Source organism: Procambarus clarkii, chromosome 57, assembly GCF_040958095.1.
Source record: "Procambarus clarkii isolate CNS0578487 chromosome 57, FALCON_Pclarkii_2.0, whole genome shotgun sequence".
NCBI lineage: Eukaryota > Metazoa > Arthropoda > Malacostraca > Decapoda > Cambaridae > Procambarus > Procambarus clarkii.
The window spans coordinates 13,014,010-13,041,244 of NC_091206.1; the positions used below are offsets into that span (position 1 = coordinate 13,014,010).

At 46.7% G+C, this 27,235-nt stretch overlaps 3 protein-coding genes across 4 annotated transcripts in view; 1 reads left to right on the forward strand and 2 right to left on the reverse strand.

Moving 5' to 3' along the window:
• LOC123745051 (unconventional myosin-IXb) overlaps positions 1-27,235 on the reverse strand; it is a 327,701-nt gene that overhangs the window by 289,057 nt on the left and 11,409 nt on the right. The gene's annotated exons all lie outside the window — the stretch shown is intronic.
• LOC123745052 (serine/arginine repetitive matrix protein 2) overlaps positions 1-27,235 on the forward strand; it is a 166,709-nt gene that overhangs the window by 125,969 nt on the left and 13,505 nt on the right. The window contains exons 3-4 of one of the 2 annotated variants that reach the window (XM_045725338.2): positions 14,057-14,102; positions 26,447-27,060. In XM_045725338.2, the coding sequence (XP_045581294.1) occupies positions 26,941-27,060 (120 nt within the window). In that variant the 5' untranslated portion in view covers positions 14,057-14,102; positions 26,447-26,940. The remainder of the gene's footprint in view (positions 1-14,056; positions 14,103-26,446; positions 27,061-27,235) is intronic. The other variant, XM_045725339.2, reaches the window with a different exon arrangement.
• Positions 15,469-18,499, reverse strand: LOC138353330 (prophage side tail fiber protein homolog StfR-like). The gene is made up of 3 exons (XM_069306208.1): positions 18,456-18,499; positions 16,698-16,809; positions 15,469-16,542 (listed from the first exon to the last, which is right to left on the reverse strand). The coding sequence occupies exons 1-3, from the start codon at positions 18,497-18,499 to the stop codon at positions 15,469-15,471; spliced, it is 1,230 nt and encodes a 409-aa protein (XP_069162309.1).

A 27,235-nucleotide genomic window follows, 5' to 3' on the forward strand; every position in this document is an offset into this window, starting at 1 on the left:
GCCAGATTCACGAAGCAGTTACGCAAGCACTTACGAACCAGTACATCTTTTCTTAATCTTTGGCGGCTTTGTTTACAATTATTAAACGGTTAATGAGCTCCGAAGCACCAGGAGGCTGTTTATAACAATAAAAACAGTTGATTGGCAAGTTTTCATGCTTGTAAACTGTTTAATAAATGTAACCAAAGCAGTCAAAGATTGAGGAAAGATGTACACGTTCGTAAGTGCTTGCGTAAGTGCTTTCGTGAATCTGGCCCCAGGTTCTCAGCCGAGATACCGCGATTATCGGAGAGTTTATTTTGATTTTATTAATGATGTTTGTGGATCGTAAAGATGCGTCGAGAAGCAAAATAAACGTTTGAATACGCAAGTGACGCAACCAAATTCCCTACTACGGGCGCTTCTGCAATACGCAAGCGACGCAACCAGTCTCCTTATTAAGGACGTCCCGTTATTACGCAAGTGACGCAGCTAATCTCATTATTTCCCCCTCCGTTTCTCTCATAATTAGCCAGGTGTTGGGTTCATTGTGTTTACAATGTGGCCCACGCGAGCCACCACAAGTTGGCTATAAACAATAGGGATGTCTGGGGATGACCTCGGACGTAAGTTCGAATCCTCGTCACGACCCTTGTGGATTTGCTCATTTGATTGAACAATAGAGACTTGCACGGAGTTCATCACTGGATACGTGCGTTTGACAATTATCAAGTTTGACAAGTACGTGCCTTCTGTGACACCAGATGAACAATGATAATTGTTCAAAACAACTTGATAATTCATCGCGATGCAAACAGGAAAATACCATGGAGAAAATGGTACAATTCTTTGTTAGTAAATTCAGGTATAAAAATACTCAAGTTAATTAAATTGTTCCATTTTTGCCTGTAGTTTTCTGCCATTTTAAAGTTACTTAGTCTGTGACATCCTGAATTTCACCGAGATTTTTATCCCGGAACCCGACCCCCCTAAATCCGTGTGTGCTATGGTTCTGCTATCTGCTATGGTTGATATCTGCTATGGTTTTCTCTCGCTCCTATACAAGCCTCACGGACTCTTTTACCTCTCTTATTCCATTATTTCGTCCTCTCTCTCTCTCTCTCTCTCTCTCTCTCTCTCTCTCTCTCTCTCTCTCTCTCTCCTCCACTCCGCTGGCCAGCAGCCGACAGTAGGGGGGGGGGGGGACAGAGTAGTGGATGCTGCGCCTTTGCCCAGGATTTTTTGATTATGTTTTAGTTTCTACTAAAGACGTGGATAGATATACGCAAGAATAATCACAATGTTCAGTTGAACATGTATATGTTTATCTATCCTACATAGACAGCGTTAGAGGTGGTAATGGTGGTTGTAGTGGTGGTGATGGTTAATGGTGAGTATGGTTGTGTTGGTGGGGGAACGATTGTGATGATGGTATAGTGGTTATCGTAGTGGAGATAACGATAATGATCCTAATGATGGATAGAGTTACCGGAGTTTCCCTTTACTCGCAGGTCACGGAAGTGGGAGGGGTGATGGGGTGAGAGAGAGAGAGAGAGGGGTGATAGGGTGAGAGAGAGAGGGGGGGAGGAGGGAGAGAGGGGAGAGTGTTAGGGAGCTGGAGATGAGGTAGCATCCCTCACCCTCCCTCGGGCATACCAACATTATTCACAGTACAACGCTCTCGAGCATACACACTCATACCCATTCTTTACACCTTTGTATACCCGCCTCCCGCCGCCACAACAAAACTACCATACACATACACACACACACACACACATATATATACGCATACACCCAGCACAGAGTTACACTCGCTATGTATATTATTGTTGCTCTGAATAGTGTAGATATTCCCTCATCCATAGCTTTACTTAACTTAACCTAGATAGACTGCACATATAAGCTTACACGGGCACACTAGCACGTATGCTATCATGTTAAGTCAACACAAGTGCCGTGGGTAGATTAACCACCAGTTGACCCTTGTCTGTGGACCATGTCTGTGGACCATGTCTGTGGACCATGTCTGTGGACCATGTCTGTGGCCAGGAACATCAGTGAAAAAGCACCAACTTTCGATTCAGAAGCCTCCTTCCTGGCCCTGTGGCTCACTGCAGATTACAGTGAAACACACTGTTGAAATACTTTTCTCTCACATCTCAGAGAGAGAGAGAGAGAGAGAGAGAAAGGGGTGAGGGGGTAGAGCGAGGCAGCAGGTGAGCTATTAACTCAAGACTGCCAGGTACATATAGTGTTGAGGTGGTCTTGGCCGGAGGTGAAGCCAGTTATTACCTCCTGCTTCTGCTCCTGTGACAGCAGGAGTTCGAGCAGCAGCAGCTCCTACTCCTGCTCTTCCCTTACCCCTTTTTCTCCCTTTATCTTTCACCTATATCTATCCACACCGTCCTCCCCCTAAAAATATGTTTTCAACTCCTGAGTTTCAGCAGTTTTGCTGGTGGTGGCTGTGGTAGAATAGGATGGAGGGGGTATTTAGTGTGGTAGGGGGTAGTTAGGGTGGTAGGGGGTAGTTAGGGTGGTAGGGGGTAGTTAGGGTGGTAGGGGGTCGTTAGAGTGGAGGTGGTAGTCCAAGTGGTACTGTGGTAGCCCGTGTTGGGGCCCCTTGTCGTGACCAACCTTAAGCCCTTCTCTATAGCACATATCATATATCAAGTTTTCTTTGTAAACTAAACTAAAATTTGCACAAAATATTCTGATATTCTCAAGATTTAGGCAATATATCCCAAGATTTTTACCAGATATCACAAGATTTATACAATATATCCCAGGATTTATACAAGATATCCCAAGATTTATACAAGATATCCCAAGATTTATACAATATATCCCAAGATTTATACAAGATGTCCCAAGATTTATACAATATATCCCAAGATTGTTACAAGATATCCCAAGATTGATACAAATATCAAGATTTATTGTGAAAATTCACACACATACACCTCCAAGATATGTTACAAATCTACAGAAGATACTCCGCGATTTATACAACACTCAAATTTATTCAAATATTTCCTGCATTATACAAAACATGTTCCAATTCATACATACCATCCCCAATTGTATGCAATATATCACCATACCTAGATATGCTCATGTTATTACTCGTGCTATCCCAAGATATAATCCAATTAATCTCATGTTATACCCAGACTTTCAGTTTATAGTATTAGATCATCAGCATGATTACACAAGAAACGTAGCAAAGCTTTGATTAAGAGACCCAAATGACATACCTGTTCCTTAATCACACCTGAAGACTATCCAAGCAGCTTGGTAATTAGCAGTTAGTAAGACGTGTGGAATGTAGCTTTCTCTTAAGGAGGGTCTGCCTCTCTCTCCCTGATGTCTTGACCCCAGTCTCCGCCACACGACCTGTGGCGTCAGCATCTCTTGGAATTTTGGTGGTGGTCGTACCTGAACCAGCTTGCCTTACTGTGCTTATGGGGATATCTTGAGGTTATCTTGAGATGATTTCGGGGCTTTAGTGTCCCCGCGGTCCGGTCCTCGACCAGGCCTCCTTTTTGTTACACCCCCCCAGGAAGCAGCCCGTAGCAGCTGTCTACCTCACAGGTACCTATTTACTGCTAGATGAACAGGGGCATCAGGATGAAAGAAACTTTTAGCCCATTTGTTTCCACCTCCACCGGGGATCGAACCCGGAACCTCAGGACTACGAATCCGAAGCGCTGTCCACTCAGCTGTCAGGCGCCCTGTGGGCTCGAGTATTTCCGTACCATTCTTCGACTCGTTTGCGTTTGCAGATTCCGTCTGCGACATCTTGGCCAACTTTACCTTAATGTAAAGACTGTCCTTGTCCACCTTGCCTATTCACCCTCATTATCTTGTATGGAGCGATCATATCCCCCCCTCCTTCTCCTCACTCCTCTAATGTTGTAAGACCTAGTTCCCTTAACCTGTCATCGAATTTGAGTGCTCTGAAATCAGGAGCAAATCTTTTTTTGCAGACCTGTGCACTTTTTCCAAGTTAATTTTGTATTTCACAAGGTGCCGGGGGGGGGGGTCGGGGGGGTCGTGGGGGGGGGGGATTCGGGGGTGGGGTTCGGGGGGGGGGGTCGGGGGGGGGGGGGGGGTTCGGGGGGGGGGGGGGGCGGGGGTCCATGAACGTGCGGTCAGCTGAGACAAACATTTAATTACGTTGACCTGAAAACGTTTGTCTTTCATTGTAAAGCCCTGAGTGTGTGTGTGTGTGTGTTACGTTTGGGTAATAATGAAGCAATTTTCCCGAATTAAGAAAGTCGTGCCCTTTCGCCATTGTTAATAATTGCATCAAGTCATCTATTTAGTTACGCCTTGCGATAGTGGATAAATTTAGCTAGCCGTCTTAAAAAGGAATTCATACGATCTAAGAAGCCTACTGATATTTATTTCGAATATCTCATCCTTGTTTTCTATGGTATTGTCACTAATAATTTCATTACCAGGTGGCCTCTGTGTAGCCTTTTTCCTAGTGTTGTAAGATCAAGTTTCTTCAGAGAGAGAGAGAGAGAGAGAGAGAGAGAGAGAGAGAGAGAGAGAGAGAGAGAGAGAGAGAGAGAGAGACAGAGACAGAGAGAGCAAGGGGTGAGGCAGTAGGTTTTTCCATTTCGTTAAAGTCCTCTCGGCTCAGGGATCGGACTTGTGGCAATCCTCTGGACTTTCTCCAGCTTCGTTGTGTTACTCTGGGGGAGACCTGCACACCGGAGCTCCTGAATCTTGAACTGGTCTAAGTATCCAATGGTCTGAAAACTTCACTGTCCAAGTTCCTGAAGGCTACAAGGTTGTATGTTGATTAGGTTTCTTGTGGCAGTGAAAAGTTTTGTGCTGTCTCCTGTCCTTCGGTGTAAGACATGATGACACTATGTCCCAAGACATGACACTATGTCAACTTAGTGACAGTGACATGCAGATGATGATTGACGATAACGTGGCTGAAGACTAGGGGACCTGACAGCTGAGTGGACAGCGCTTCGGATTCGTAGTCCTGAGGTTCCGGGTTTGATCCCCGGTGGAGGCGGAGACAAATGGGCAAACTCTTTCTTTCACCCTGATGCCCCTGTTACCTAGCAGTAAATAGGTATCCGGGAGTTAGGCAGCTGCTACGGGCTGCTTCCTGGAGGTGTGTGTAACAAAAAGGATGCCCTGGTCGAGGACCGGGCCGCGGGGACGCTCAGCCCCGAAATCATCTCAAGATAACCTCAAGATAAGCTTCCAACACAGAGATTTGTGATAACTCTCCGCTCTCTAGCGAGATGTCGCAGATCACAGCTGATGCTGGCGGATATGTGCGAGTGTATATGTACGTACACAATGATTGATGAAGATTAAGCCACCCAAAAGGTGGCACGGGCATGAATAGCCCGTAAGTGGTGGCTCTTTTGAGCCATTACCAGTATCAAAAGCTGATACTGGAGATCTGTGGAGGTGCGACTGCACCCTGCGTGACGGGAGATGTCTCCTTTGTGAATGTGTTAAGATGAAGATGAAGCCACCCAAAAGGTAGCACGGGCATGAATAGCTCGTAAGTGGTGGCCCTTTTGAGCCATTACCAGTATCAATAGAAGATACTGGAGATCTGTGGAGGCGCGACTGCACCCTGCGTGACGGGAGATGTCTCCCGTGGTACGTACACATATACATGCACGAATATATATGTGGGTCAGTGTGTACCATTACGTCTCACCTTGACCCATCCTGTGTTCTCCTGTATCCCAATGTTTTAAGATTCAGCTATTCGGAACAAGTTCCAAGTAGCACGGGCTATGGTGAGCCCGTAGTGAACTTACCTGGCACAGGAGCGGTGCTGTAACTCGTGCTTATTGTATCCTCCTCCCTTATCTTTATCCACCTTGCATCCTTCACCTCATCTCATTTCAGTGTCTTCAGCGCCCTTCATTCCCCCTACCTTTTTCCGTCCCTTCTCTCTCCCGTTTCTGTAATCAACACTACTCCGTCCCCTGGAATGTTGATCATATCATTATGTGCGACACGAGCCAGCCTTGAGGCCCCCAACACTGCACATTATTGGCCCCTGCACATTCCTGGCTGTCAACGAGGACTATCACTGTCATCACTGCATGGTAATTTAGGTCGTTACATTAATGTAATCACAGTGTAACTCAGTCATTAGTTCTCTATTTTTTTGGGGGGTCTCTACTCTTTCCCTCTGTTATTATCTCCTTTCTCTGTCACTAATTTTGGTCTCCCGTTGTTATTTAGTGTTTTCCTGTCGCCTTATTGTTGTGATAGTTTTTAGTTTCTTGTTTTGTAACACCAATCGTGACGTAACACTGCCGTTCTCGCAGGTGTTGGTCTCTGTGTTACTGGTAATTCCGTTATCCCTAATCTCATTCATTCATTCTTGTTTGATTTTCCCCCTAACGCATACCAGCCACCCACGTATCCACACCACCTCACCTCTGCCGTGTCCTCTACAGCTCATTATCCATTTACTCGCATTCAGCCTCCCTTATCCCCCATTTGGTCACCATTTGGTCCGGGAGACCAAATCTCTCCCGTCACGCAGGGTGCAGTCGCACCTCCACAGATCTCCAGTATCAGCTCTTGATATTGGGAATGGCTCAAAAGGGGCCACCACTTACGGGCTATTCATGCCCGTGCCACCTCTTGGGTGGCTTAATCTTTATCAATCAATCTCCCTTATCACCTTATACACTTACTTACCCCCCACCTTCCCACCCCTATGCAAAGAGCCTACCCCCCTCCACGTCCCGACCACAACACACACACACACACACACACACACACACACACACAGCCCGGCCAAGGCTACTCAGGGATGCTTATCAGGGGGCCAATGGCCTCCTGCAGGAGGGCCCCCTCGCGCCAAGGCCGCGGGCCCCTAACACTCAGGCTGGGAGGAGAGGCAAGTGTACTGATAACCTCGGGAGTTTCAGGTTTAGTAACAGCTAATGGTGTTTAGTTAAGTGAGTTAAGGTTAGTTAAATTTAGTTAAGTTTCTGCCCGAAACGCTATGCATACTAGTGGCTTTACAAGACTTTAAACACATCATGTTATTTACTCTCAAACCCAATGTAACTTTATATATATATATATATATATATATATATATATATATATATATATATATATATATATATATATATATAAACATACATATACATATATATGTAAATACGTGTGCGTTCGGATAAGAAGGGGAAGCGTGTGTCTGCTAAACGAACCGTCCGGTTAGAAATGGAAGGTTCGTGTGTTAGTTATCTAGTGTACGGTTAGGAAATGAGAATAAAGGTATTTTCCGCATGGAAAAAAACGCAAAAATTTAAATAAACGTGAACGTGGAGACGACCCCTCCCTCCCCCTCTCTGCACCTGTGGTGGTACACTCCAGTAGTGTACCTGTGTGTGTACCACGCTACACCGGAAGCGGTGTAGCGTGCCATCGTAAAATTTGCAAAATTCACGGCCACGCCGTGAATTTTGCCTGGGAGCCGGTCGGCCGAGCGGACAGCACGCTGGGCTTGTGATCCTGTGGTCCTGGGTTCGATCCCGGGCGCCGGCGAGAAACAATGGGCAAAGTTTCTTTCACCCTATGCCCCTGTTACCTAGCAGTAAAATAGGTACCTGGGTGTTAGTCAGCTGTCTCGGGCTGCTTCCTGGGGATGGAGGCCTGGTCGAGGACCGGGTCGCGGGGACACTAAAAAAAAAAAAACGAAATCATCTCAAGATAACCTCAAGATAACGCGATAATTTCGCGCGTTGAACCTTCATTTTCCTGACAGTGACGTTAGTCATTAACGAAGGTTTGTCGTTAAAATAGGTGAGGGGGATGTTTAGATTGGGTTATGGTCGTTTAGGCTATGGTAGGATAGCATATTCTTCTTGAGGTTATCTTGAGATGATTTCGGGGCTTGGCGTCCCTGCGGCCCGGTCCTCGACCAGGCCTCCTTTTTTGTTACACACTCCCAGGAAGCAGCCCGTAGCAGCTGTCTAATTCCAAGGTACCTATTTACTGCTAGGTGAATAGGGGCATCTGGGGTGAAAGAAACTGCCCATTTTTTCCGCCTCCACCGGGGATCGAACCCGGAACCTCAGGATTACGAATCCCGAGCGGTGTCCACTCAGCCGTCAGGCTCCGTGCAGCAAGCATGCATTAAGTTACGATTCAGTCGGTTGATATAGGCGAGAGTCACGCAGATTCAAGGGGCCAGATTCACGAAGAATTTACGCAAGTACTTACGAACGTGCACATCTTTCCTCAATCTTTGACGGCTTTTGTTACATTTATTAAACAATTTACAAGCATGAAAACTTGCCAATCAACTGTTGTTATTGTTATAAACAGCCTCCTGGTGCTTCGGAGCTCATTAACTGCTTAATAACTGTAAACACAGCCGCCAAAGATTGAGAAAAGATGTACAGGTTCGTCAGTGCTTGCGTAACTGCTTCGTGAATTTGGCCTCTGGTTATTTAGTGTGGACATCGATTTGTCACAATGAACCTAGGTTATCAACGGAGTTACTTGCCGAAAATTTGTTTTTTTTCTTATTATAAGTGGGTGCAAAATGATTCTTAAATATGTACACACAGTTGTAGGGATGTAAATACCGTTGTACCAGTGTAAATACCATTGTACTAGTAAATACCGCCGTACCAGTGGAGACGTTTAAAGTACCAACGCTACCCACCAGGGGCCAGATTCACGAAGAAGTTACGCTAGCACTTACGAACCTGTACATCTTTTCTCAATCTTTCGCGGCTTTGTTTACAATTATTAAACAGTTAATGAGCTCCGAAGCACCAGGAGGCTGTTTATAACAATAACAACAGTTGATTGGCAAGTTTTCATGCTTGTAAACTGTTTAATAAATGTAACCAAAGCCGTCAAAGATTGAGGAAAGATGTACAGGTTCGTAAGTACTTGCGTAACTGCTTCGTGAATCTGGCCCCAGGTATCGGGCTAGGCAGGCAGGCCAGCGCGGCCAGGAAGCCGCCGTCGCGATAGTTGTCGTGTCGTTAGCAATTTTAATCACGCGCGGGACACCGCGATGTGCTCCGCGTGTTCCTTTATTATTTATCATGGGGCTCCTTTTTTTCTTTAGGGGTTCCCAGTGTGGGCGCACCCTGTGCCCATTCCTACAGGGTGGGCTTGACCGGCCGAGGGGGTGGTGGTGGCCGGTTCCATGTGAAAGCCAGAATCTCCAGCCGGCTGGGTTGAGGGGGGGCCAGCGGGGGTTGTTCTCCTCACACCACTGAACATTCAGCTTGTTCTCACGATTTGCCAAGCGTATAATTTGTACGCTTTTTTTGTAGCCTCGCCATAAGCTTACTAACCTACATTCACTCGGCTAAGCAACCAATGCCAACGATCTTCACTTGCTGTAAGCGCATATTTTCAACACTTATTTACACTAAAGCCATTCAGTTTGTTAGGCTTTGTTTCGTAGAGATTTTTTTGATGTGAGGCCAGTGAGCAGGTGTGTGTGTGCACCTGTGCACACCTCACTCAACTTCCTGCATCTGCTCAATCATCTTATTCACATTCCCAGCATCATCTCGCGGGTTTACATCGTCGATGTGTTAAGGGGAATTATAAAGTTTAGTTTTACGTGACTGTGAAGGAACTAGAGTAAGGGAAGAGAAGAGACCATGCCCTGCCACCTTGCCCTGACAAGGCAGCCAGGTGGCTGCCAGAGCAGGTCCTATACCCAGGTGGCTGCCAGGGCAGGTCCTATAGCCAGGTGGCTGCCTGAGCACGTCCTATAGCCAGGTGGCTGCCTGAGCACGTCCTATAGCCAGGTGGCTGCCTGAGCACGTCCTATAGCCAGCTGGCTGCCTGAGCACGTCCTATAGCCAGCTGGCTGCCTGAGCACGTCCTATAGCCAGGTGGCTGCCTGAGCACGTCCTATAGCCAGGTGGCTGCCTGAGCACGTCCTATAGCCAGCTGGCTGCCTGAGCACGTCATATAACCACCTGGCTACAGAGTGAAGCGTGTATAAGACATATCAGCACCCCCCCCCCCCAAGGGACCGGTTTCCAAGGAGGGGTGGCGACCAGCGGCGCCTCAAGCACCCTGTGATTACTGATCCAGTTCATCTTGGGAGGGTGGGGAGTGATATGTCTGGTAACCTGAATGCTTAACAGTACTCCAGAGACTGAGTGCATGCACTGCGGAAGTAGTGCTGTTCCCCCCCACCCGCCTACCCCATAACACTTTTTTTTTTGAGATATATACAAGAGTTGTTACATTCTTGTACAGCCACTAGTACGCGTAGCGTTTCGGGCAAGTCCTTAATCCTATGGTCCCTGGAATACGATCCCCTGCCGCGAAGAATCGTTTTTTCATCCAAGTACACATTTTACTGTTGTGTTAAACAGAGGCTACAGTTAAGGAATTGCGCCCAGTAAATCCTCCCCGGCCAGGATACGAACCCATGACATAGCGCTCGCGGAACGCCAGGCGAGTGTCTTACCACTACACCACGGAGACTGATAAACTTCATTCTGTCTCTCAACTCCCTCCTCTTACTCGCTCTTCTCCTCTCTCAATCTTTTAGTTTTACTCTTTACGAGTACCGAGAAGAAAGCTTGGGGCTTTGCATTATGACACGGAGTTAAGGGGAAAAGAAAGTTAATGTTGTGGTAGGAGGCTGTGGTCGAGGAGAAAGGAATGTCTGAAATGCACGTAAGGGGAGTGCTTAACAGGGGTGTCTGAAATGCACGTAAGGGGAAGGAAGGGGTGTCTGAAATGTACGTGAGGGGGAAGAAATGAGTGAAATGCACGTAAGGGGAAGAAATGGGTGTCTGAAATGCACGTAAGGGGAAGGAAGGGGTGTCTGAAATGCATGTAAGGGGAAGGAAGGGGTGTCTGAAATGTACGTGAGGGGGAAGAAATGAGTGAAATGCACGTAAGGGGAAGAAATGGGTGTCTAAAATGCACGTAAGAGGAAGGTAGGGGTGTCTAAAATGTACGTGAAGGGGAAGAAATGGGTATCTGAAATGCACGTAAAGGGGAAGAAATGGGTGTCTGAAATGTACGTGAAGGGGAAGGTAGGGATCTAAAGAGAGTAAAAATCCATTAATGGATACATTTCAGATTAGATTTACAACATCAGTTCAACTCCAATGAAAAATCAAACCGGAGGGGACAAGGCACAAAAATCACATGTCAGGCCACGGAACGCACAAATTCCCTTACCGCGTAGATATTATAGATTAAGAGGAATGGAAGGAAAGGAATAAATTATGTGTAATAGAGACGCCCGCAAAAGCATGACAAAAAAAAAAGAGAGGCCTAGAGAAAAAGGGAGATATTTTAACAAAGAAGATGCTGACGCACAAACACATACCAGGAACATAAAACATGGACACAGGACAAAAAAAAACAGGACAAGAAATACAGGAGGAATATGACAACAAAACACAGAGTGGCGAAGATGACACAAGCCGACTGAAGACAAGTGGGCAAGAGGGGAAAATGAGGAAATACATGTCTTTATAATTGATAATTGGGTAAAAATTGGAATGTAGAGATAATGACTTAATTTCCTGTTGAGGAGATTGCTACTTGCCAAAACCATCACCTTGACATAATATCGTCCTTGGAGCATCCCTCACCCTCAGCCCTCATATCCCCCCCCCAACCCTCATACCCCTTCCCAGCACTCATACCCCTCCCCAGCCCTCATACCCCCCAGCCCTCATAACCCCCCTTAGCCCTCATACCCCCCCCAGCCCTTATACCCCCCCAGTCCTCATACCCCTCCCCAGCCCTCATAACCCCCCTTAGCCCTCATACCCCTCCCCAGCCCTCATACCCCCCTAGCCCTCATACCCCTCCCCAACACTCATACCCCTCCCCAGCCCTCATACCCCTCCCCAGCCCTCATACCCCTCCCCAGCCCTCATACCCCTCCCCAACACTCATACCCCCCCAGCCCTCATACCCCCCATCCAACCACTCTCCCCCCTCCCCCAGCACTCTATGGTCGAGGTGGTAACCAGGAAGACCAGGAACTTGGTTATTAACCTCACTCATACACCATGAAAAGTCAAAATCTGGATGAACGTGTACTTGCCTGAAATACATATATGGGTCCTGCAGTAGAGTAGTCTACATCCTCGGCTCACAACCGAGGTTCAATCCCCCAAGCAGGAACGAAACGAATCGCCCCGTTTTCTTTCACTTGACCAACTAGTAATAAAGATAGGTACCCGGGAGTCGGGTAATTCTTGTGGGTTGTATCCTAGGAAAGGTCAATAGTAGGGGAAATTTCGACAATAGGGATTATGTGTATGCACATAATCCCCATTGTCCCCATTATGTGTATGCAATCCCCATTATGTGTATGCAATGGGGTATGCGCGCGCGCACACACACACACACACACACACACACACACACACACACACACACACACACACACACACACACACACACACACACACACCGCTCCCTACACGCACACCGGAGTAATTCCCGTGCTGAGAAATACGAGCTGCCTCACGTCATTGGAAGACAAAAAACCTGGTAAGACATGATCAACACAAAATTATCATGGCAATAGACAAGGTATATATGAAGAGGCCAGAATGAGTATGGGTGATAGACGGACGAAGGGACGCAGGTAAACATCATATACCTGTTTGAACCAGGGACATTTTAAGTAACTATCAAGTACCATAGTGCCCAACAACTGGAATGCACTACAAAGTGAAGTGGCGGAGACAGATTCCATACACATCCCAGCTGTAGATATAGCAGAGCCCCTTGGGCTCCAAACCAAAACCATCAACCGGTACAAGGCTGAGAGGAGGGACCCAAGAGCTCCAGCCCAACCCCCGTCCACACCCACGCTAGATTCACCCTGGGCTGGCAGCTAGGATGCAAAGGAAGGTCGCGCGAACTCCAAGACAGGCAGGTCGGCCCTGGTTACCCACCCAACCAACAACTAAAGCACCCACTCACCCACCCGCAAGCCACTGCCCGCTAACGCCCTCGCTCACCCACTAGCGCCCACCCACAAGCGCCCACCCACTAACCCCCACCCACTAGCGCCCACCCACAAGCACCCACCCCCTCCGGGAACATTCCTTGCAGCATCAGAGACGCACTAATGCAGGAATTTGAGGAACGAGGAAGGCCGGGCTGACAACGCCGAGGCAATAAGACAGGACGCAGTGTGGCGGCCACGGGAGAAGAGGGCTACCCAGTACCCGCAGTCTGGAACACATCGAAAACACCGAATATTTTCCCCTTGTAAATAAGAACAACGATACGGGAGACTATCTAGGACACCATCGTTGACACCACAGTTGTATCAGGAGGCGGATCCATGCTATATGGTGCTCCAGCACCACCTATCGTGGTAAATGTGTGGTTTTATGTACATATTTGCCAGCAGGTTTTTAAAAGGATATAGTGGGTCTCGCAAGATTCCTGCCTCTAGATTCAGCGAAACGGAACCCAAATAAGTGTTATTTAGTTTCGAAATAAAGGGTTCGGAATGCTAGGAACCAGAGGGTGGCAGGAATGCTAGGTACTAGAAGGGTGGCAGGAATGCTAGGCACTAGAGGGGTGGCAGAAATGCTAGGCACTAGAAGGGTGGCAGGAATGCTAGGCACTAGAGGGGTGGCAGGAATGCTAGGCACTAGAAGGGTGGCAGGAATGCTAGGCACTAGAGGGGTGGCAGGAATGCTAGGCACTAAGAGGGTGGCAGGAATGCTAGGCACTAGAGGGGTGGCAGGAACACTAGGCACTAGAGGGGGTAGCAAGAAGGCTCTGAGGCTCCAGGCATTATAAGAATTATAACTTCCTTGTTACCAGCCCTGAGACAACCACCGACACACTAATACACTCAACACTGCCGCAAGCCAATCGGTGTTGTCAGAAATAGGGACGTATTTAACAAAGTGCACATTTAATTCTGCATTACTATGCAAGTGTACGTACACTACGTGCATGCAGGTGTCCGTACTAAAATAAAAAATCAATAAACACAACATTTGTGGTTGTAGTATTACGTAGTATACAATAGAGAGATTAATGAATAACGTGAATTTATTTTTTTCTGCAGAGTGGCTTCACACTGGTTTGGGAGATCCTAGCGCCTCCTTGCTAAGGTAAGAGAGAGAAGGGAGGGAGGGAGGGAGGGAGGGAGGGAGGGAGGGAGGGATGATGGAAGGAAGGAATTGTGGGAATGGTAGAAAATTATGTATGTATGGAGGGAGAGAGATAGTATGCAGATAAAGATGGAGGGAGATTGGTAGCGAAATTGATAGCGAAAGAGGAGTGGATAGAGTGAGGGGGGGGGGAGGGAGTCAAAATAATTTCAATCTTTGTTGAAAGAAAAGTACAATGCATTCCAAACACATACAACAGCGTCAACACCAAACATTTTAGCATTGTGTGTATTGGTTGGGAAGTGGGGGGAGGGGGGGGGGGTTGTGTGAGTGGGAGGGGGGGGGGTTGTGTGAGTGGGTTGAGGAGTGGGGGGAAGAGTTGTGTTGAGGAGAGGGGGAAGGGAGTGTGTGAGTGGGTTGGGGGTGTTATGTGTGGGTTAAGTACATAAGAATGAAGATAACTGCAGAAGGTCTATTGTCCCATACGATGCAGCTCCTGTTTATCTCCACCCATAATGCAGGTGGGATTGGTCTCACGAAGGTGTCGTAAATATACCTCCTTGTACAGATGTCTGAAGACTATTTGGATGAACAAATCCACAAGGGCTGTGACGAGGTTTCGAACCTACGTCCGAGAGGATCCCAGACGCTGCCTTAATCGACTGATTATTCGAACCCTCATCACGGCCCTTGTGGATTTGTTCATTTGATGCATCACGCTATTGTGATTTCTGCGTGTAACTATTTGGATATTTCCTAGCTTTGCAAAAAGCCTCTGATGGACTACACTTGTCACCTGCTTCATCCCTATACCCACCCGTGCGTGCGTGCCTGCGTGCGTGCGTGTGTTTGCGTGCAATTTGCTCTCTCAGCGACGCTGTGTTCACTATTCGTGCTGTTCGCAGATACATTTTGGTGGTATAATGGCTGACCTCTGGAATGGCAGTCTCCCTTTTCTCTCCTTGACATGTGCTCACCTAGTGGCACGCACTCCAGTGTGCTTGCGACGGTTGAGCTTCGGCTCTTTGGTCCCGCCTCTCAACTGTCAATTGGGGAGAGGGGTGGACATGAGGGCTGCGTGCAGTGCGTATGTTAGAAGAGAAGGAGCCGGATAACAGGACGATCAGAGCCGGATAACAGGACGGGCAGATGCTGGTGATGACAGGATTGGAAGAAACGGATAACAGACCTGACAGAACCGGATATACAGATAACAGAAATCGTTAAAGATATACATACAGACCGAGTCTTCAGAAGAGAAGGTAGAGGGGCACCCCCCTCCCCCCTATCCTACCCCCCACACATCAGATCCTCCCCTCTTCAGTGTCTACCAGAACAGGAGTCATCAAACCACCGCTTCCGAAACCTATACATCTTCCAAACAGTCACGGCCGCGTTGTTTACAGTCACTAAACAGCCTAAAAAAAAAAGCTTCGAAGCTTCCCAAACAAGGGTCAATATTGTCGTAAACAATCCTCGGACAGTCAGCTACAGCAGATTCAGAGTCAGCTACAGCAGATTCAGATTCAGCTACTTCAGATTCAGATTCAGCTACAGCAGATTCAGATTCAGCTACAGCAGATTCAGATTCAGCTACAGCAGATTCAGATTCAGCAGATTCAGATTCAGCTACAACAGATTCAGATTCAGCTACAGCAGATTCAGATTCAGCTACAGCAGATTCAGATTCAGCTACAACAGATTCAGAGTCAGCTACAGCAGATTCAGATTCAGCTACAGCAGATTCAGATTCAGCTACAGCAGATTCAGATTCAGCTACAGCAGATTCAGATTCAGCTACTTCAGATTCAGATTCAGCTACAGCAGATTCAGATTCAGCTACAGCAGATTCAGATTCAGCTACAACAGATTCAGATTCAGCTACAGCAGATTCAGATTCAGCAGATTCAGATTCAGCTACAACAGATTCAGATTCAGCTACAGCAGATTCAGATTCAGCTACAGCAGATTCAGATTCAGCTACAGCAGATTCAGATTCAGCTACAGCAGATTCAGATTCAGCTACAGCAGATTCAGAGTCAGCTACAGCAGATTCAGAGTCAGCTACAGCAGATTCAGATTCAGCTACAGCAGATTCAGATTCAGCTACAGCAGATTCAGATTCAGCTACAGCAGATTCAGATTCAGCTACAGCAGATTCAGATTCAGCTACAGCAAATTCAGCTTCAGCTACAGCAGATTCAGATTCAGCTACAGCAGATTCATATTCAGCTACAGCAGATTCAGATTCAGCTACAGCAGATTCAGATTCAGCTACAGCAGATTCAGATTCAGCTACAGCAGATTCAGATTCAGCTACAGCAGATTCAGATTCAGCTACAGCAGATTCAGATTCAGCTACAGCAGATTCAGATTCAGCTACAGCAGATTCAGCTTCAGCTACAACACTTGTAGCTGAATCCTGCAGCCTTCCTTGATGCTGTCATCGTCTACAGCATCACCATCCATCTCGCTCTAGCAGACGGGAGATGAGTAATGGCATTCACCATCCCCTCCCCCCCCCCTATCCCAGCATCATTACTCCTAAAGCATCATCACTCAGGCCGGCGAGGCGCACTCAGGGCTCCTGATTACCCCTTCGGCCGAGCGGCACCGAGCACTGGGGATGGTATCTTCTCCTCCTCTATTACTCTCACCCACCTGGGCCTCTTGCTCCGGCAGGCGAGGCAGGAGGGGTTGTTGACTCCTGGGGACGGCAAGGGGGGGAGTTCGCAGGGGTTGAAAGGGGGAAGGGAAGGGGGGGTTCTAAGGGGTTGAATGGGGGAGGGGAGTGGGGAGTTCGAAGTCGTGGAGAGGGGAGAGTAAATTTACAATTTAGTCGAACAAGGGGTCGAGAGAGAGGGGAGGGGGGGTGCAGCTGCCCAGGTTAGCCTCCAAGACGGAGGAATAATTGATTACTACAGGTAAGCAATCTTAATTAAGAAGTGAAGAAGGTGAACTCTCCTCTTCTCATCAATCCGTCGCATTTCTTACGGATAAGCTTAAACCACTCCGTAAAAAAAATCGACGACTAAGTAAAAAAAATACAATTAAAACACCGTAATAGCAACGTTTTCTATGCATCTAGCCAAAATAGTTGCATTTTTAACGGAGTGGCAAATGGAAAGAACGGGCGGAGGTGGAAAGAGAAAGAAAGTGGAAAGCTTTCTACGAAAATAGAGATGCAACCCCTGTCCTCACACTTAACGCACCGCATTTTCGACGTAATTTGCCAGAGGGTCAGAATTCCGGTGCCATAGAGAAATGAGAAGCCTTGCAATATTGACATTCCCCCGTGCCAATGAGCACTATAAGTTAGATGGGGTTGTCTACATTGATACGTTTATGGGTAGGCAAAACCACTTTAAACTTGATCTTCCTCTTAATCTTCCATGTGTACGACTATGGAATTACGAAATCAGGACGTTAGAAAACAGGCTGCAAACACTCCTATGTTGCTCTTTGTACCAGTGGATTCCACCTGTGTTGCTCCCTGCACCACTGGATTCCACCTGTGTTGATCCCTGCACCACTGGATTCCTCCCGTGTTGCTCCCTGTACCACTGGATTCCACCTGTGCTGCTCCCTGCACCACTGGATTCCACCTGTGTTGCTCCCTGTACCACTGGATTCCACCCGTGTTGATCCCTGCACCCCTGGATTCCACCCGTGTTGATCCCTGCACCACTGGATTCCACCCGTGTTGATCCCTGCACCCCTGGATTCCACCTGTGTTGCTCCCTGCACCACTGGATTCCACCTGTGTTGCTCCCTGCACCACTGGATTCACTCCATGAAACGTTCACATTGTGTTCGCAAAATCAAGACGTTTAGTGGTCTCGACGCCTCTCAGTAAACCCCTTCATAATAACCTATACATTCTTGGCCAATGTTGCTCAATGTATACATGTACATACAAATACACAATGTATACATTTTTTGTTTAACAAGCAAGTACCAAGTGACGTGGGTAAAAGCTAAGAAACACAGCTTCATTTGTGTTTCTCCTCGTCATTCTGTATTTTTAAGTCTCCCTCTCACGAAACTCCTCACTGGGGAACCAGAAAACAAATCACCCAGACTGTATAAATATAGCAACAAAAGCCCTGCAGAGAAGACAATATACATTAAGGTTGCGGAGAAGAAGTTACAAGTGGGTGAAAACGAATAATCCAGCTCACACACACACACACACACACACACACACACACACACACACACACACACACACACACACACACACACACACACACGTGTGGCGTGACAGTCCATCTTGCACCCTTAGTAAATTGTGGCGGAAACAAAGAGTGGGAAAGGCAGTCAAAACGTACGAACCCAATCAACCCACCTCACCTATCGAGGCCGATGCCAGTATTTCGACGCTCGATATATTTCATTTTCACGTCAATTGCGTACAGAACGCGACGTATTATGAGAGAGTCTGAGATAACGAATATACCAACAGGTCTATCTGAGCCCTCCTTCGGCTTATGGTATACATATGTTACTATGTATGAATATACACGTGTATACCTGCGAGTTCCTGAGAGGCTGGAGTGTCTTCTACATCAGGGAAATGCAGTGGAATGGAAGTGGACTTTCCAGATGGAACAGTACACACACACACACCTTCGTGGGAAGGTTGTGATTTTTTCACGTGCCCTCCAGCGACAGCATTCACCTGCAAGCTGTGTGGTTGGTGTGTGATTGTGCGTGTAGACGTGTTTGCCCCAGTGTGTGTGTGTGTGTGTGTGTGTGTGTGTGTGTGTGTGTGTGTGTGTGTGTGTGTGTGTGTGTGTGTGTGTGTCAGCGTGCCCCAGTGCTTGTGTGTGAGCTTACGATATGGAGTGCGTGCAACATATCAGAACTATAATGGTAAGTTGCATCAACAACAAGTGTCTGTATACAAACACACACACACACGCACACGCACACACGCACACACACGTGCGCGCGCACACACGCACACACGCGCACACACACACACACACACACACACACACACACTGGGGCAAACACGTCTACACGCACAATCACACACCAACCACACAGCTTGTGGTTCACAGGTTCCTCTGTGTACTCACTCTAAATAGGTGAGTACACAGAGGAACCTGTACACCTGTTGATTGACGGTTGAGAGGCGGGACCAAAGAGCCAGAGCTCAACCCCCGCAAGCACAATTAGGCGAGTACACACACACACACACACACACACACACACACACACACACACACACACACACCCCCACACACACACCCCCACACACACACCCCCACACACACACCCCCACACACACACCCCCACACACACACCCCCACACACACACCCCACACACACACCCCCACACACACACCCCCACACACACACCCCCACACACACACCCCCACACACACACCCCCACACACACACCCCCACACACACACCCCCACACACACACCCCCACACACACACCCCCACACACACACCCCCACACACACACCCCCACACACACACCCCCACACACACACGAACAAACATATTTGTTTATTTTCCCGCTACGGAAAAGTTGAAAAGTTTCGCTGGTACAACTTTCACCCAACGTGTTTTAACTTTTGACGAGTGACTTTTGACCACCTCCCTTCCCCGCACGAAGGAAAGTGTCTGAACTTTCCATTGCTATTTATACAATGGAAAGGCAAATGGTAAAGTTGAAGGGATGTATACTTTCAGACGGTCAAATATTTTCGTCACGTTTTGCTTTGAAAGTGAAAAAAATACCAGTTTGAGAATGTGGTGGTTTTCGACACCCTCCCAAGTCGTCATTGTCTCATTCTTTTTCCTCTGTATTACAGTCATAAAAATGTTATACAGTTTGTGCCGATATCGGACGCAGCTAGATCATGCTGAACGATTTGCATCTTTGCAGGTAGTATATGAGAGTGAGCTTCAGCATGACGGGGGTGTAGTTGTGAACACAGGAAGTAACGAGGAGTCTTATTAATTGTTTTAATGCGGCAGGCTTTGTTCAGTCCGAGCTTGGTACCATTTACAAGGGAACACCTTGACGGTTACGACAGGCAGCTCACGTCCGCGTGTCTGCCTGCCTGCCTGCCTGCCTGCCTGCCTGCCTCATCCCACTACTCTATGACCACCACCAAGCCACGGCAGCCACCACGACAGACAACACCCAACCTATACCAGTGATAAGCCCAAACCAGGGCCCAAACCAAACCAGGACCACCATTCATAGATACAGAGGCCAACATACAATGGCCACAACACAAGGGGGTCAACCCACCTACACCAGCGCCATACTAGGGTCACCCCACCACCACACTAGGGGTCAAGACGCCAAGGCCACCATTACAGAGGACCTCCTCCACACAAAGACGCTTGTGAAGTTGAAAACGAGGGGTTCCAGGAAGTATATGTCCGTGAGTCAGAATGCCAAGCAGTCCTGGGGAACCAGAATCTACCCACTGAGAGATTCAGTGAAATACAGCTGACGTCTGAAGAGGTCTGGGAACATGGAAGAACTCTTATTAGACGAAAATCCTAGAATTAGAATAAATCTATCCATGTATAAACTACAGATCAGTGCCACAAACAAGCAATCCATACAAGGTGATGAAGAAAATTATCAGAAAACTCCTGGTGCATGTAGATACAATAATCTGTGTGCCTAAACACCAACATGATTGGAAGAAAATGCAACTGGCGAATGAGGTACATAATGGGATAACAAGTCAACAGGAAAAAATAAAGCAAGCAAGCAAGCAAGGAGAAAAGCCCTCCCACCCCCGGCCGCGGATACCTGATATTAAGGAATTATCAAAATAAAGAAAGTTGATTTAACAAACATTTTTAATCCTGTTGAAATACAGATCCCTGTTAGACTCACAGTGACCCACACCAGCCCATGATTCTGTTGAGGCTAAATGCAGAAGCTGTGAAATATTATATAACTTCACACAATTACACACAGAAATCACACTAACGTGATGCATCCCGGATGCTCCCGGACGCAGGTTCGAATCCTCGTCACGGCCCTTGTGGATTTGTTCAACTTCACACAATATTTAATGTAAATTATCCTTCAAATATTATGTTATCAACTTTGTTTTTTTAATTGTTATTTTTGTATGATTCCCGACTTTTAAAATGTTGGTAAATTATAATAATTTAAATTTTTTATTTATTTCTCTTCGCGTCTCAAGAGACCTTGGAGTTTGTTACTGTATAATATACAAGAGGAAGAGGACATCACTGATAGTTGGAACGGCGGTGAAGGGAACATTTTTCTTTCTCCTAGAGCCTCGGAGAAAATGAAGAGAAAATAGAGGAGTTTTTAAGATCTCCACCAGTGCTGGTCTATATTTTGTCATTTTTTTTGCATTATTTGTCATTTTTAACTATAAATTATAATTCCAATGATCAGTGTCAGCTTATTAATATTAAATTTGTCTTGTATAAATAATGTACTTATTACTAAAAGATTTTTTTAAATTAAATTACAACTTTCCGCGAAAGTAGATTATGTCAAACGAATCTATTAAAGTTGCATTAGAAAATGACTAAAGTGAGAGAAGGTTGGCCCTCCGCGATCTCCAGGAAATGTCAGAGACCGTCTCTCACTTAAGGCTCCTAAACAGAATGAAGAATGGTGAGAATAACTTGAGAGTGAAGATGGTGTACCTGGCAAGGGGCGAGAATGAGGTGAGGGTAGACCTCTGGAATTGAAAACAGAAGGTAATTGTGAGGAGAGGCGAAATAGCAGTGTCTTAAGGTCACAAGTCAGGTGCCAAATTGATCGGTACTGGAGTCTAATCTGTTCTTAAAATATATGTCAAGGATGTGACAGAGGAAATAGGGTCGTTCACATTCGTGTTTGCAGATGCTGATTGTGGGAGTTAACAAGGAGACCTAAAAGTGCCTCAGAGATGGTTAGAAAGATGGTTGTTTGAATTTAACACTGGCAAATGTAAAGTAGTGAGGACAGGAGTGGAAGTAATTAGGCTCTATAGGCTGCACAGCTTGAAAAGGAGACAACTCTAGACTTGGAAAAACAAAGATCTGAGAATACAGAACCACCTTCGCCCCCAGCCCTGTCTCTTGAGGACTGTGCAACAAAACAATGTCTGCAACGCACATATATAAAGGTGGAAAATGTTCGAGTAGCTTTCAGAAACCTAGACTAAGAGGCCTTCACATTACTGTATTCACCCTACATAATGCTGACCTCTTGAGCAGACTTCAGTCTGCAGTCCCCACCTTAAAAACCACAAACTAAAATAGAGGGAAAAAGATCCAAACATATACAACACTACATATGTTTGAGCTGAGAGGCTTTATGTTTGAGCTGAGAGGCTTTATGTTTGTGCTGAGAGGCTTTATGTTTGAGCTGAGAGGCTTTATGTTTGAGCTGAGAGGCTTTATGTTTGTGCTGAGAGGCTTTATGTTTGAGCTGAGAGGCTTTATGTTTGTGCTGAGAGGCTTTATGTTTGAGCTGAGAGGCTTTATGTTTGAGCTGAGAGGCTTTATGTTTGAGCTGAGAGGCTTTATGTTTGAGCTGAGAGGCTTTATGTTTGAGCTGAGAGGCTTTATGTTTGAGCTGAGAGGCTTTATGTTTGAGCTGAGAGGCTTTATGTTTGAGCTGAGAGGCTTTATGTTTGAGCTGAGAGACTTTATGTTTGAGCTGAGAGGCTTTATGTTTGAGCTGAGAGGCTTTATAACTATAAGAGCACTCGCCTCACCACGTTGGAATCTAGACGAAACAGGAGATATAATGATAGCCTACAATATATTGAGAAGAATGGACATAGTGGAGAAATATGCTATAGCCAAAATGAGAGAGTGAGCCAGAGGCCACAAGTGGAAACTAAGAGCCACAGATGAGCAGGAAATATGCCGGGGGGAAAAAATTCTTGCAAGAAAAGATTGTAGAGGCATTTTTTCTTTGCCCCGTTCTGCCCTGGCCACATCAACGGGTAGAGGGACTAGGCCACATCGGCGGGTACAGAGGCTAATATATGCCCTACTAGTATAAATACGAACGGCGGAGAGTCAATAATGTCTCTCTCGAAATGGTTCGAAATTATGAGTAAATCAAAACCTAAACAGCAGAAATGTTTAGCTGAAGGAATTCCAAGCACGCGCGGGCGCACACACTTGCATCAACACGGCCGTCGGTATGAACCCTGATGTGGGTCAGTAGTCCGTGGTTCCTGTGGGCATGAGTACGAGTGACTGGAGCTGTTGGTTCGAGACGGGTGACTTATGTGATGGCAGCGGATCGATTGTGAGGAGGACGGCAGCGAGACGCTATGATGATAGTGTATGGTTGAGCGGCGAGGGTGACACTCTACAGAGAGTGACACTCGCACTTCACCGCTTGTGGAGGCCGCCTGGGGCCAGGAAATTGACAGGGACCCACTTCTGTCCCCCCTCCATCTCCTCGCCCCTCCCGTCAACCTACAAGGCCACCGCCGCCCAGCTCCCGACGGATGCAAGGTCGCCTGCCATGACTGGGACAAAGCCGGTTCAATACATCTGTGTGGCGCCTTTGAGTCTACAGCTAGAATAATTGCGACTGTGTACCAGTTGTGGAATTATCCGTACACACACACCTGCAGCGGGCATTTCCGAGGCTCGATATACCAGCTGCGCGTCTGTAAGCATACCTGGAATGAGTTTCGGGAGTTCTTCTACTTCCGAAGCCCGGCCTGGGGCCTGGCTGCTAGATTGTACCTGGATGAGGTTCTGGGAGTTCTACTACTCCCCAAGCATGGTCAGGGGCCAGGCTTGACTTGTGAGAGTTTGGTCCAACAGGCTGTTGCTTGGAGCGGCCACAGCTGCTAGCCCAAGATGAGATGCCTCACGCCAACAGCTGGTGGCCCAAGAGCCTCGTGCTTCTCTATGAAAACCTATACCCACAATATATAATCCATATATGAAATACTGATCAGAAACCCCCCTAACTCCTCTTAAAAAAATACAAAATTAATACTAAAATAAAGACCTTTTAACAGTATATGAAAACATGTACGAAGTTACACACAGAGATCACACTAACGTGATGCATCAAATGAACAAATCCACAAGGTAGCTCAGTCGATTAAGGCAGTGTCTGGGATGCTCCCGGACGCAAGTTCGAATCCTCGACACGGCCCTTGTGGATTTGTGTATATGTGAATACTACAAAGTGAAATAGATGGGAAAAACCTCGCACACACTCGCAGCTTCCCTTACAAGAGAGACCAAGCTTAGCTTAGCTGTCAAACACATCCCACATCGTGTCAGCAAGGCGGACAGCCTGCTATCATAACTCAAACTATATTTCGCATTTCCAAACTTTTTCCCTTCTACTGTGCCCCTACAAACTCTTTACTGCCTCCCACCCTTCTACCCCATCCTCCAAAAATGAAGGCTGTCTGGGAACACTGCATGAGTTGTGCGGGGGATTCGGTGGGGGAAAAGGGGAGTGTTCAGGGGATTCGGTGGGGGAAAAGGGGAGTGTTCAGGGGATTCGGTGGGGGAAAAGCCGAGTGTTCAGGGGATTCGGTGGGGGAAAAGCCGAGTGTTCAGGGGATTCGGTGGGGGGAAAAGGGGAGTGTTCAGGGGATTCGGTAGGGGAAAAGGAGTGTGTTCAGGGGATTCGGTAGGGGGAAAAGGGGAGTGTTCAGGGGATTCGGTGGGGGGAAAAGGGGAGTGTTCAGGGGATTCGGTGGGGGGAAAAGGGGAGTGTTCAGGGGATTCGGTGGGGGGAAAAGGGGAGTGTTCAGGGGATTCGGGAAGGGGGAGGTAGAGGGGACGGGGGAGGTGGAGACACTTCTGGGCTGTAGTGACAGTGAATCATGCCCCAGACTCACCGGTAATTAGCAGCCTTGCCCTCTTGACCCCCGCGGGAGGTCATCCAGGAGTACCATTACCAGTGTCAACACCCTCAAGGCTACCCTGGAAAGTGCGTCATCACCCGCAACCTGTCCAAAACCATTCTCCAGCACACATTACGCTCTGCTTCCTATACCCCCTTTTCCAGTGCATCTCGCTTCATGCAGGTCGGCGTTCAATCCCCGACCGTTCAAGTGGTTGGGCACCATTCCTTCCCCCCCCCCTCCCCCGTCACATCCCAAATTCTTATCGTGACCTCTTCCAAGTGCTATGTAATTGTATGGGCCTGGCGCTTTCCCCTGATTAGATCAGGGGAAATCTTTCGATTGGATACAGAATTTCTCGATGCTTGGAAAGAGAATTACACGTAGCTTGGATACAAAAAATTCTCGCTTAAAAATAATCATTTAAATATAGAATTCCTCACTAAAAAAAATAATTCCGCGATTGAAAAAGTAGTTCTCACAAAAAATAAAAAAATAAAAATGAATTTACTTTATTGCTTACAAAAATAAACCCTTTGAGTTCCACACTTCAAAATAATTTATGGCTTAAAAAGAATTTATAGCTTAAAAATGAATGCCTTGTTAAAAAAAAAATTCTCGTTTAATAAAGAATAACACTTAAATAAGGAATTCCTCGTTAGCTTGGCTAAGGAACCACCTCGTTTCACCCAGTACTCCTCGTTACCAGGCTAATGACAGTCACCACCAATACACACACACAAGGAAAGTCTCCTTTGTCACCCCCCTTACCGGCTTCAGGTAATGTAAAGCGAAAACCATGACACCTTGAGGTTATCTTATTAGTTACATACACCTGTCTTAACTGAGCCTTCCACGTGATATGATGATGATTCCTCGTTGAAGTGCATCATATATTGTGCAATTTCCTACAACATAATTATCCTATTGCATGAAGAACCTCTGCTCGATCTGACTGCTTGAAGTACTTCCGGAATTCATGCTTGTTACAACAAGCTGTAACAACTTTTGTATATGTAATCACGTTAAGTATTACTCGTGCGAGACTGTGACAAACAGGCGCGTTTCACCCATATTACTTATACTTATTTATAAGACACTTGCTATCTATTTTGTAAGTTTTAGTACACAATTAAGTTGCCAGCTTCCTTGTGCACTAAAATCACTACAGCCGAGCTTGTGTAATTACGTAAGTGTAGTTACAGGATGAGAGCTACGCTCGTGGTGTCCCGTCTTCCCAGCACTCTTTGTCATATAACGCTTTGAAACTACTGACGGTCTTGGCCTCCACCACCTTCTCACCTAACTTGTTCCAACCGTTTTCTATTGAAAAGTGTGTGTCCTACTTGTTGTTAGCGTGCAGGTGTTTGGTCTGTGCAGTACCTTAATATAACTTATGCCGATGATTTGTTGCACACTTTAATATTTTGTATATATATATATTACTGTTTAAAAGTAACACGCATTACCTGTTGATTATTTTCTCGGCAGACTGGGCAGCAACAAGGAGCCGTCAGACACGCCGCCTTCAACGATGACCTTCGCGTACCGCCTCTTCCTTCTTTCTTCCGCTGCCACTTCGACTTCGAAGAAAACGAGAAGAGGGTGACGCCGCCGCGATGTCCACAGCTCTCAGCCTCCCCGTCAGCATTCTTCGGTGAACCTTCCACTTAGCTACCGCGCCTCTGGCCACTCGAACACATTCCCCTTGACGCAAACGTCTCCGGAAGAACTTTCACGGATAAGCGACACATATGTGCATTTGCTTAACTGGCAAGTGAACAGATGTGAACAACAAGTGAACTCGTGACGCAATTACTGCCTGATGATTTTCTGGTCAATTAGCGAACAGCATCGTAATCCCTCGTCCAATCAGCAACTGCAGCAGCCGTGACGTCATCGCTGCCTCTTGATTTGGTTGGTCGGCATCAATCAAGACCGCGAATTCATATCCAATTGGCACTTGGAGTTGCCGTAACGTCAGGATGGGTAACCAGAGCAGCAGCAGCAGAGCGGGCGTCTCTCAACCGCCCTTGAACTGGACCCAAAGCTTCCCCAGAGAGAACAAACGTCTCAAGAAATATGGAGCTACGTCTGACACCAAGGTAAGAGGCTTAATTAAGAACAGTAAAATATAATAAATGTTAGCGTAAATAATAATTATTATTATAATATATATATATATATATATATATATATATATATATATATATATATATATTATATATATATATAACTGAAAACTCACACCCCAGAATATTGCAGTATTATATGCAGACA

Coding starts and splice junctions, on each gene's coding strand:
- LOC138353330 (XM_069306208.1), bottom strand. CDS start 18,499: ATGAAATATATCGAGCGTCGAAATACTGGCATCGGCCTCGATAG. Junction 16,810..18,455: donor ACTGGCATCGGCCTCGATAG/GTGAGGTGGGTT, acceptor TGCCGTCCCCAG/GAGTCAACAACCCCTCCTGC. Junction 16,543..16,697: donor GGTGCCGCTCGGCCGAAGGG/GTAATCAGGAGC, acceptor AGACGATGACAG/CATCAAGGAAGGCTGCAGGA.